Raw genomic sequence first — 12127 nt, forward strand, 5'->3', positions numbered from 1 at the left:
GCCCTCTCTTCTGGGAGTGCCGTCTGCTCTTCTCAACACGCCAGGGTAAGGCCTGGCTCTCCCCAGGGCTCGGCAAGGGACGCAGGGCTGGGAACTGGGGACCCCGCCCATTCCCACTTCCACCTGCCTCTCCGGGAGCTCGGTCCCATCCTGCAGCCAAGCTCCTGGAGATGAGATGCCCACCAGCATCCCGGGAACCTTCTCTAGCTGCCCATTAATTTTCCTAAGTGGAGCTTCATTCCCCTCCCACGGCAGCGGCGGGGGCACCCAATGTCTGATAGATGCCCCTGCCGGGGTCAGACCTTATTCTCCCGGACCCTCTGGGTGTACAGCGCTCAGAGTGCTCACTGAGTACCCTGATGCAGATTTGGTAAGACGCGATCCTCCAGGAGAGAGAGGGGACCCTGGTAAGCTGCTCTCTCCCTGCCTGGCCAAGCGAGCTCTGCAGCCTGGGGCAGGGCTGAGCTCCCTGGCACACCAGGGAAGAGCGGTGGGCTTCTGAGGCCTTGCCAGAGGGGCCCCGGTGAGGGTCCTGAGCAATGGGACTGAGGGCCAGGAAGCTCAGCTCACACCATGGGATGCGTCTGCGCAGCTGAGGGGCAGAACTTTAAGACTCAGTCTCTCATTTTTCATATCCCGTAGTGGGGCAAGGAGCCCACCAAGCCCAGACTCCTCAAACCTGGCCACCTCAGTGGTCCCTGAGGTGCAGCCCTTGTGAGCCACCGCTGTTCTGCAGAGCCAGGGTTGGCAAGGAGAGGGCGGCACCCCTGCGCCTGAGCTGTAACCCCAGGCTCGCTCCTGGGAGGCAGAGCCTGCAGCCACCTCACCCTGAAGTCTATGCCGACGGTGGCTATGAAGGTCCCGGACAGGAAGGCCCCGTCTTTGAATTGGATCAGGAAACAGGTTTTCCCGACGCCTGAGTCTCCCAGAAGCATCACCTAGGAGATGGGGGCAGAGGCAGTTAACGGGGACTTGGATGCATTTCTGGGCTTCTGGGGAGAGAGGCCCTGGACAGATGGGCAGAAGGTGAGGGGAGGATGCGGACAGAGCCGGGGGGCCATCTGCTTCTGGAAAGCCTTCTGCCGCCTGCCCTCTGCCGCGTCCTGTGCACACTGGCCTCTCAGGCTCTCCCTCTGACCCTCCTTCCTTGCCCGATTTCCTGGAAGCTTGAGTTGAGCCTTCAGCACTAACAGGTGTCCAGCTGTGTTCAGCGGCCCTACGCAACCACCTTGCCTGACTCGGACACTTCTGTCCCTGCCACACCATGCCCGCACTCCTTCCCACTGCACGCGCTCCAGCCACGCCTGAGAGCACGCGAGGGCGGGGCTATGCTGCCCGGGAAGGGAAGTGTTACTACTTGGGATAAGATTCCCACCGAAGGATCTGATGGGGGTGGGGTACTGCCGTTTACAAAGGCTTATCCCCGAATTACTATTGTTTGAGTTCTTTTTTTTTTTGTGGTCACAGCATTTATTTGGAAGTTTCTGATGATGTTTTATGTTTATAGGAAGGTCACATGACTTAGGGGAAGTTCAAATTTATATTGAGCTGGGGAGATATTGAATCTGAAGTTCCTTCAGCAGAAACCTCCCAAGTGGGATAAATGGCTGCAAATTGGCACTGCTGGGTCACTGTAGGGCAGGGGGTGTGGGGCGGTGCGGGGTGTCCCACCCTTTTCTGGCTTGGCCAGTCTCTGCCCATCTTCTCTGGGGAACATGGCATGGTGGGCGGGGGTGGGGGAAGGGAGCCCTCTGTCCAGATATTCCTCAGAATCAGAGAACAGAGGCCCGGACCTAGTGCTGGAATTTTCCCAGCTGGCCAGCTAGATACTTCGTGGGTTGAGCAGGGACAAGGTTTGAGCTATTCTTGATGCTCTGGCTGTCACAAAGGCTCTCCTGCAGCACACGTGGGGTGCTGGGATTAGCTAATGGGGGCTGAGCGAAAGGCATGTGAAGGCTGGGGTTCCTGCTTGTAAACGGCTCCCTGGGGGACTTTGGAAAGATTCCTTAACCCCCTGTGGCATTGTTCCCACAGTGGTGAAAAGGAAGGAGGGGTAGTTTCTTTGAGGCCTGTCTTGGGTCTATTAATCACTAAGACCACTAATGGTGGCAGGAACCGCCTGAGGCTTCCTAAGCGTGGCCCAGGGGGGCACTGCCTGCCCGGAGCCCCATCCCTTCTAACGCAGCCCCAGGAGCTCCCGCCAGGCTCCTCCCAGGCCATCCTGGATCGGACTCTTGCGGCAGGTTCCAGGCGTGCAGGCTAGTGGAGGCCAGGGGCCCATTCTCCACAGATGCTGCTTGGCCCAGGGGACAGACGGAGGGGCTGCGGGCCCCTCTGCAGCCTGCAGTGCTCCCTGGCTCCTGGGTCCCAGCCCCCAACAGGGAGGTAAGGACGGTGAGCTCCTGTGCACATTGCAGATCACAGCTGCCTTGAGCAAACGATGTCAGCCACCACCAAGCCGGGCGAGCCACTGAGCACAAACAGCTGCCCAGCCTTGCCACCTCCTAGGCAAACAGCTGGGCCGCGGCGTCTGGCGAGGAGGTCAGGCTGTCCCCTCACCAGCCCCGGAGCCTGGCCCTTAGCAGCTTCCCTCCCACTGAAGGCTCAGGGGCCCATTTCCTGCCGAGAGCCCGCACAGGGCTCCTATCTCAACGGCTCTGGGCGCTCGGGGCGGGTGACTTGCAGAGCCATTTCCCCTGAAACTGTGAGGGTGGAGGCCCCGGGCTCCTTGCTAGACCAAGCCCCTGTGTGTGGGGACGAAAGCAAGGCACAGAGAGAGGCAGGCCTCTTTCAAAGCCATGCGGTGTGAGACAGCGCAGCCTCCTCACAGAGCCTAGAAGAAGCGTGGACGCTCAGGGCTCCCTCAGCACCTCCTTCAGAGTTCCTGGTATCTGCCTGCTCCAAGGGCACGGGAGGTGGGACGGACCACTGCCCACCGCCACCCTCACCTGCTCCTCTACAGGGTCACCCTGTAGAGGGACTGAGCCCCAGAGAGTTGACTTACACTCTCCCAGGAGGGGGACTTGTGATTAACCACTGAGGTCTTTCTCAGGTTCTAAAAATTCCCAGGAGGGCCTCCGTTCTGGGTATCAACGTCCTCCTGGAAGAAGGGGCGAGGCAATGGTGGAAAGGGAAGAGGCAGGACTTGCAGTTGGCAGAGGACCTAAAGAGTTTCGTGTCTAAGGAGTCTCAGCTGAGAGCTTAGCTGGGAAAAGCTCAAAACCTCAAGTTGCTCCGCCGCCAGGGGGCATCCTCTCTGGGTGTCCAGGTGTCCAGGCGTCCAGGCATCCCTATCTCCTAGCCCCTCGGGTTGCTGCGTCCAGGAGAGTTAACCCTTACCGAGAAGCATGGGGGTCCCCGGGGACTCATATTAGCCGGAGTGTGGCAGAAGAAAATTGGGCTGGGGAGTCGCTTCTGAGCTTCCTCTCCCAGCCCCGGCAGAGCCAGCCCCGATCCCAAGAGGTTGGGATGGGCCTAGGGGCCATGCCTCGACCCTCCCTTTCTACTCTGGGACGCCTGGCTGCCTCGGGGAAGAGCTGAGTCCGACGCAGGCGGAGCCAGAAAGGCGCTTGGTCCCGGGAGCCCCAGGGTCTTAGGGCAAAGGGAGCGGGGAGGGGTGGCCCTAGAGCCGGCACAGGAGTCCCCAGCGCTGAACGCAGTGCCCACCCACCTTGCGGGTGAGGTCGTAGCTCGGACTGCTGGGCAAGGAGAGCTCGGAGACCTTGCCATCCTGGGTGGCAGCGGCGGCGCCAGGCTTGCCCGTCATGTCCCTGGACGAGAGGTGAGCCGGGGCCGGTGGCGCGCGAGGGACAGCGCAGAGCAGCTCCGCCTTAGCTCCACCCACTCCTTCCATCCTCCACCGCCCCGGTCGAGACCCCGACAGGCTCCTCCCTCTGTCCTGCCACCCCAAAGACACCGGCGGGAACCGGCTGTCCCGCCAGGGCGCGCAGGACTGCCGGGTCAGCCCCCGCGGGGCGGGTGGGCTCCCTTACCAACACTGACCCGACTTCCTGCTCTGAGGGCGTGGGCCGAAGCCATCCCTAGGTTAAGTTCCCACGGGTAGCGGTCCCTGGAGACCCCGCCGCTGCGGAAGGTCTGGCATCTTTGGGACCCCGCGCACCAGCGCCTGGGTTTCCGCCGTCGCTGCGGAGCGCGCCCAGCAGGCGGCGCCCGAGCCCAGCCAGCTGGCGATCAACAGGTGGCCCCGGGGGTGGGGTCCAGGAGAGGCTGAGACGGCCCTGCCCAGCTCGGCGCTGCGTTTGACAGAAGGCGTACATTCTGAGGAAAGCGCCCAGGCAGTATCGCTTTTATTAACGCAGCCCTGCCCGAGCGCATGTAAATACAATTTTATTTACCGACCGATATTCACCTTGCAGTACATGGCCCTGGCTGGCTGGTGCTCTGACTTTGACCCTCTGGTGTAGGTCGCCTCTCATTTCTCCTGACCCGTTGGACTGCGTCCAGAAGGTTCCACCATGGGACAGCCTTCCCTGCACAGCCCTACTAATCTGGGTGCTTCTGAGGGCAGGGCTGGCCTTATGTCCCATGACCCTCCCCCTTTGGCAACTGATAGGCCTTAAACATTTGTTTTCCAATGGATCCATGGCCTCCTGAGCAGTCTCCAGGGTGTCCCAGGAATGCTGCGACTCCTGGTGACGGGGGTAGGAGTGTGTCCTGGGTTGCCCACCACAGCAGAGTCCAGGGGCTCTGTGACCTGGGCCAGCCGTTCAATTACACCCGTCCATTTTATACAAGCGCTTTCAGCTTGCCAAGCGCAGCATACGGGACAGGGCGGTGCCTTATAGAGGGACTATTTGAGGGGTGCGAAGGGGGGAGGGGCACCTGCACCTCTACCTAGGTGTTGGGGGTGAGGGCAGGTGGCGGGCATGGCTGATGGGTGACTGCAGGCCTTTGGGGACCGTGGGTGCACCTGCCTCCAGCCCTGTGACTTTCGGAATCAGCTGGAGTTATTTTCTGGAGGCGAGCCCTCCGTAGCCTCATCAGTGCACGGGTGGGACTCCCACAGGGAGCCACGTGTGGGAGAGGAGAAGCGGCAGGTTTGGCGGATTTAGACTTTGCAATGCAGTCGTGAGCCACTGAAGGTGTCAGGCGGGGGACAGTGGAGTTTGCATCGGCATTTGGGCAAGACTGGAGAGTTCGGGGAACACTGGGGCAAGAAGTAACAAGGAGGACCCGCACTGGGCTGGCTAGGAAGGCTACTGCGTGCGTGGACCCCATCGATGTCCCCACCCCAACAAACCCGTCTGCTGGACCGGCCAGCCAGCTCGATGGAGCTGGGGAAGACCTTGATTTGAAAGGCATCCACACAGGACCCGGGCAGGTGCCACTTCCAGAAGGCCACAGGCCTGGTGGCTCCAGAGGCATTGGGGTCTGGCCTGAGGGCCCCCTCGTAGTCACCCCCTCTCCCGGTCTCCTTTAAAACGGAAGCCCCAAGCCTCCTCCTTTCTCCTGCTGCTCACGCTGCTCTCAGCCTTATGAGCTGGCCACGCACGGGTGTCAGAGGCCCCTGTGTCTCAGGTACCCTGCTGCGGGAATTCAGGCCCCAGCCGCGGGCCAGCAAATTGCCAGCTGTAAGCAGCACTGGAAATCTCCATGTGAAAGACAGTCTTGGAGCCCGGCTCTCCAGGGACCCCGGACCACTGATATTCGAAGGAGGCCCCGGTGTCCTCTAGCCCCTTTGCCCAGCGGGCCACGCGAGACTTCCGCGGAGGTGCAGAGAGCCGGCTGCTCTGACCAGAGGGTTGGAAAGAGGCCTTTCTCTGGGGAGGAAAGGAGTAGAGGGCCCTCAGCATAGACAGAGGAGCAGGCAGGGGGCTTGTGGAGGAGACAGACATTTGCAGCGATGGCTAAAAACCTCTTCGTAAATGAGCAGCTGTGTGCAGGCCCAGGGTCGGCCACGTGTCCTCAGTGTGGCTCCTACCACGAGCTGCTCTTGCTGCCCCGTGCCACCAACATATGGGGCCCCCTGGGTTTGTGTTCCCGCCAAGGAGCAGGGTATGTGTCCATTTGTACTCCCAGGTCATTCACTTGACCCAGGTGTCCACAGGCTCGGGCTCTCCCTCAGTGTAAGCCACCCGTGGGCTTGGCCCGAGTGAATCAAAGCTTCCTGGGGCCGGCCGGTGCCAAGCAAACAGCGGGGCTCTAGCAGGCCAGCCTGGGGAGAGAGGGAGAGCCCGGCTCTCAGTGTGACCACACACGTTCTTCCTTGCCACCCGCGGGTGAGCGGCCTCGCTTTCCTTACCAGGCTGGCGGCCAAACACGGAGGGAGGCCCCACCTTGGGCACCTGTGCAGTGAATCTGAGTCTGTGCGCCCATGACCAACCCACCTCCACCCCCCACTCTGCCCCCGAGTGCGACAGGCCGGAAGACTTGAGTGGGACTGTGAGGGGACAGCCCGGGCAGGGGCCGTGGTGGGGGCGCCTGGCACCAGATGAGCTGGCTCACTGACCCGGATGACCTCAGAGGCCTCGGGGCAGCCTTTGCTCTCCTGGGACACAGCCTGGCACCCCGGAGCCCAGATGCTCCCAGGGGCCGCAAAGCCCGGGGAGCTGGTGTTTCAGGCTCCGCACCCTGGCTGGGCTCCCATTTCTGTTTCACTTTGAAACCCCGTCAATCATGAGCCCTTGACTTCCTGTCTGTGACCCACAGGGCAAGCTCCATTTCTGGGGTTCCCCTTCTGTTTTTCCACAAACGTGACCCTACTCTGTCCCAGCTGCATGTGTGGCCTCGCAGGCCTGTGCTCTGCTTGGTCCCGGAAGCTGTCTTCTCAAACACCACGGCTGCCCAAGAAATGACATTTGCTCTTCCCCAGGATTCTGGAGACCCCCAGGAAGGGCCCTGCAGCTGCTGAGACTAGTCTAAGAGCCACACCCTCCCCAGAGGCTTCCGTGGCCTGGGTTACTGAGAGCGGCTGGCAATTGTGGGGACAGCGAAGAGACAGGCGTGGGGTGGAGGGAGGCCTTCTTGGCCCACAAGGGGCTGTGGGTTAGGAACATTTCTTCAATCTGAGCCGCCCCTGCCCCATGCTGTGTCAAGGGAGAAACCAATTGCTAAAAATGAAAGTTTCACTTTTGACCAGCCGGTGCCCTAGAACCACAATTTTACGATGGCGCTGTTTTTAAAATGTTAAGCCCTGCCGTTGCCTCTTCAGGTTCTTAGTGCCCTGGAAGGTGGGCCAGAGCAATTTGTGTCAACACATCCCCTTGCTTTCCAGCTGCTGGTGTGTGTGGATGATGGGGAGCCCCGCAGGAGCGGGGGGCGGCGGGGGGGGGGCACTGGAGAGGGGCAGGTCACTAGGCGCAGCGCGTTCCTTGCTCCCCACCACCAGGGTCGCAGCTCCAGCCCGCCAGCCGGCTCCGTGCTGCCCTCTCTGCCCCTGGGTCTGTGACAGCTCCCTCCAGGCACCTTTTTTAGGCTGGGGTGGGGCGGAAGCCCTTAGCGACCCCACGCAGGCGCCATGCCTCCCAGTCTCCCGCCATCCCTGCCTTGGTAAATACTCTTTTTATTAAACCTCCTTGAATGATCTGACGGAGCGCCCGTGTTTCCTCCTGGGGCGCAGACAGAGGCCAGCCAGGGCCCCGGAGGAGGCTGGGAGCACTTACTGTGAATCCGATGCCCACGGTGGCCGAGAAGGAGCCGGGGATGAACTTGCCCTGGTCGAACTGAACCAGCAGAGATGTCTTCCCCACGCCGCTGTCGCCCACCAGGATGGTCTGGAAGGGGCAACAGAGAGGCGTGAGGGCCTGCGTGCGAGCCGGGCTTCTGTGAGGAGGGTGTGGCCGGACCGTGGGTTCCTAATAAACATACATACACACGTATGCACGGAGAGAGACACACACACTCACACAGATGCTCACAGGGGTGCACACACACAGGGGGACACACGTAGATGCACGATGTGTGCACACATAGTGAGTACACATACAAACTCACACAGAGAGAGACACACTCACACAGACGCACATAGGCGTGCACACTCACGCAGTGGGTACACACAGACACACAGAGATGCACTCATACATGCAGATGCACACACAGAGGGTACCCCCCCCACGCCAAACTCTTCATTGCCTGTTGACGTCACTGAAGATGGCATGAGCGCAGAGGAAGCCTTGGTTCCTCCCAAGTGGACAAACATCTGAGTTGGCCGTCCAGTGTGCTTGTCAGCCCGCCAGGCACAGGGCCGTGGGGCAGGGGCAGGGCTGCGCCCGCGGTCCAGCGGAGGCGTGTTTGCCCTGAAGCCACCTTCATAGGGAGGTTCCACCGAAGGTGGAGCGAGGTGGGGACGCTGGGGCACGCCTCGTGTCTGTGAGACACATGACTACCCTACTGGCCAATTTTGGCTGCAGGACCTCCTCACGGTTTTACAGAACCGTCCAGAGACTGCATGGTGGTCTTGGGCACCCACAGGCAACCTCCCTGGCCTCTTACTTGAGGTCAGACCTACGTCAAGGTCTGACGGCTCTCCCTGCCACTCCTGGTTTCTGCCTGCTGTTTCCCCTAATTAAATCCCTGCACATCTAGTTCCCCCTTGACATCTGCTTCGTGGGAGACCTGGACTAGCACCATGGACCTCCTGTATGGGAAAGTCTGAAAAAATAGTCTATAGAATAAAGAAAATCCACACACCTTGGGAACTGTGTGCCCTTGGCCCCGAAACAAGGCATTGGAAAGAACAGAATTTCAAAGAGAAGCAGAGTCTGGGGAAAGAAGAGAAAGCCACATTGTCCTGGGAGGAGGTGGGGACAATTGGTGTGGCAATTCAGGTGCTGTCTGTGAAGGAAACTCAACAGCAGCAGAGGAGAAATATGCGGGGTGGGGCAAAAGCAGGTTTACAGTTGTTCGCGTGGGAAATAACACAATAATAAATACATAATAACACAAGAATATACTCCATGTTTCATGGACTCACGACTGTTAACCTTTTGCCTCGGCCTGTGCCTGCCCCCGAGGGCTGGTGCCCAGCTGTGTCCAGCGAGTGAGTAAATGGATGAATAAGTGAGTGGACAAATGCCTACGTTTCAAAGCGGACAAGGGCCACTTTTCAAAGGCAAGCCTCCGAGGCTGTTGGGAAGGCCGAGGAGACACCGACTTAGGTGGACTGGCAAAAACATAAAGATGTCAAAATACAAGGCTGTGGAAGCATAGGGCTGCCAGGCCCTCTGTGGGTTAGCTCCATGGCCCAGGGCCGCTGACCTCTGACAGCGGTGTCGCGAGGGTGGCAGGTAGACAGCAGTTGTTCGTGGTGTTGACTGCATTTTTCCCTGCCCCCACTTCCCGAACAGAATTCTACCCAGCTCTTATTTCCTCTTGGGTAAAAAGGCTCCACTTGTTTGTATTAGGTAGTGGCTTTACTAATTTACATCCCAAATCCAACTTCCTCAGGCTTGAGGAAGAGAGAATGTTCCAGAATGTGCTGTGTCCCTCTATTGATGTCCACCTCATTTGTTCATTTATTAAAGGATATAAAAGATTCCAATCCTTGTCCTTGCATCCTTTCCCTTTCCAGGGTGAAGAGTTCCCATCACTTCCTTCTCTCATCCTATGAAAACAGTGCCATCTTATCTTCTTGGGACCTTTCCTAGTTCCGTGGGACCGTGGTCTGGGGTGACAGGGCTCAGCATTTCAGGTCCAGCTGTGTCCTGCCTCGTGCCCGGGGCAGGGCGATGCTCTCACAGGGGCCTTTCTAGAAACGGCAGCCCCGTGCAGAAGATCCTCCCAGGAATCGGCGGGTGACTCTGAGCGCGCTCCTCTGGGTCCCGGGGGGAGCTCAGAGCCGATTGGTCTGCAAATGCCATAGAATTATTTCCCTGTAAATCCAGGAGCGCCCTTAGACCTGGCACCTCCTCCGTTTGTGCCGCTTTCCACGAAACAAGTGGTCCATAGGCCCAAAGGCCATGCCCCTGCTCGAAGCCGAGCTCTGCCCCAAGCTCCCCGCTGGTGGTGCGGGCACATGTCTGAGGACTGGCCCAGGCGGCGCTGTGCAAGGTGGGGACAAGGCTTGGAGGCGAGGCCTGGGTGTCCACATCATTCCCCCGAGGACCTTCAGGGCCAGGAGTGGCTGCCGGTGGGGGGCCGAGGACTGGGGGATGGCTGTCACCGGGCTGCCCTGTTTTGGTGCAGAACCTCTGAGATTCCTGCATTCAAACTTGGCTTCCAGATCAGTAGGAAGGACTATATGTCAAGGTACAAATGCAGGACACACTTGATTTGATAGTTTTTAAAGTTTGTTTTATTTAGAAATTAAGATATTGAGACACATGGCTTATGGGCCTTCCTCTGTATCCTGGTCCTGGTGCTACAGATGTGAGGGACGGGTCTGCCTGAATCCTTGGCCTTGGATGCACCGTGGAGTGCGTCTCTCCACGCAATGGCTGCCAGGATTTTCCAGACATCGACTTTTTCCCCACTTATTTATGCGTTTGTTGGTTGCTTCTTGCACGCGCCCTAACTTGGGATTGAACTTGCAACCTCGGTATACTGGGACAATGCTCTAAGCAATTGAGCTACCTGGCCAGGACTTCATTTTCTCTTCTTTTAAGCTTTTTTGTTTACATCTCTATTTGTGCCTCGTCCACTTCCAAAAGGAATTTGAAGCAGTTTTAAACAAAACTCACGTATACAAGAGGGACAGTTAAAGATACTGCCTGGGCAAACCTTCCTCCCAAGAGTGAGGCTGCGTCGAGATTTCCTGGCAGTCAAGACAAAAATGGGAAACCAGATAGGGTGCGTGGTTCTTGTTGCTTGACGAGGAATGCCCGTGTCCTTTCATCAGTGAATGTTTCCTCCTGGCATGCGAGGCTGAGAAGACTCTGTTCTGTGGGTTCTTGCACGAGGGGCCTTGAGTGACAAAGCGGGCAATTGGAATTTCGCAGAAGGTGCAAACTGGGAACTGGGCTAATGCTGTCTAAGCGCCTTGCTTTCCCAGGACTTCAGCGTCCAGAGAGAATGTTTATTAGAGAATCTAGAGGAATGGGGTAGTTATCATGGCTCCTAAAGCGCCCCTGAGTGACCCCCTTCACAAAACAGGAAGTTCAGGTGCCGTAAAGAAAGATAGATAGATCTGACTGTGTAGAAATAAAAACGTCTGGTTGACAGAAGATACCAGAAACAAAATCAAATGGAAAATGATAGAGGGAACATACACGCGAAACCTATGACAGAAAAAGGATTAATATACTTACTACATAAGGAGTCCGCAAAAGAACATCTCAATAGAAACATGAACAAAGGATATGAGTTTCTGTATTTTGAGTGTGTGTGTGTGTCTGGTTAGTTTTGTGCGAACTTGGCCAGGCTTTTTCACCCAGTTACTCAATTGAACACTAATCTAGGCGTTGCTGTTTGGGCATAGCATAGAGTGATTAATAGCTGTAGTTAGCTGTCTCGTGTAAGTCTTCACTCATTCGGGTGGGCCCCATCCAGCTCGTTGAAGGACCTCAACAGCAAAACTGAGGTTTCCCCGAGGAAGAAGAAATTCTGCCTTGCGCGGTGGCATCAGCTCCTGCCCGAGAATTTCCAGCCTGCTGGCCTGCACCGCGGAGTGTGGACCCGGCAGCCCCTGCGGTCAAGTAAGCCAATGCCTTGGACTATATATACATATCAGTGTCTCTGTCTATCTATGTATCTACCTATCCTTCTGTCTCCTGATGGTTCTGTTTCTCTGGAGATCCCTGACTGCTACTACGTAACATTTAATGGTTTGATAACAGTTTGACAATGGTCAATACTGGCTGACACTTGGGCGGCAGGCATCACACATCCTCCCCTGGTGGGAGGATACATGGCGGGGACTCTTTGGAGAGCAACTGACAATATCCATCCAAGTTACAAGTGCAAATGCCTTTGACTTGGCAATTCCATTGCCTTACCTGCAGAAGTGCGCTAAGAGAGGCATGCAGGAGCGCTCCTCACAGCATCAGTGAGAGCAAATAATTTGGCAGTTGGGGCTGGTTAAATAAACTCTAGCATATCTGTACCAAGCAGCAGTGTGAAGCTGATTAAAAAACGAGGTAGACCTGTGCGTGCTGTTTGGGGAAAACAGCATCGTTGAGCGCGAGGAGGGGCAGAGAGGCAGGCTGCACGGTGGCCTGTGTCCTCCCTTGCG

The 12127-nt window shown here is 57.7% G+C and overlaps 1 protein-coding gene across 4 annotated transcripts in view; it reads right to left on the reverse strand.

Annotated features, from left to right (window-relative positions):
• The window catches only part of RAB37 (RAB37, member RAS oncogene family), a 52298-nt gene that overhangs the window by 4777 nt on the left and 35394 nt on the right, over positions 1–12127 (reverse strand). For 3 of the 4 annotated variants that reach the window (XM_054593169.1, XM_054593171.1, XM_054593172.1), the window contains exon 2: positions 7623–7733. In XM_054593169.1, coding sequence (XP_054449144.1) covers positions 7623–7733 — 111 coding nt within the window. Of the gene's footprint in view, positions 1–827; positions 936–7622; positions 7734–12127 lie in introns of those variants that run through there. The other variant, XM_054593173.1, reaches the window with a different exon arrangement.

This window comes from Pteronotus mesoamericanus, unplaced genomic scaffold, assembly GCF_021234165.1.
Source record: "Pteronotus mesoamericanus isolate MK-2021 breed Mesoamerican mustached bat unplaced genomic scaffold, CSHL_Meso_final scaffold_408, whole genome shotgun sequence".
Lineage (NCBI taxonomy): Eukaryota > Metazoa > Chordata > Mammalia > Chiroptera > Mormoopidae > Pteronotus > Pteronotus mesoamericanus.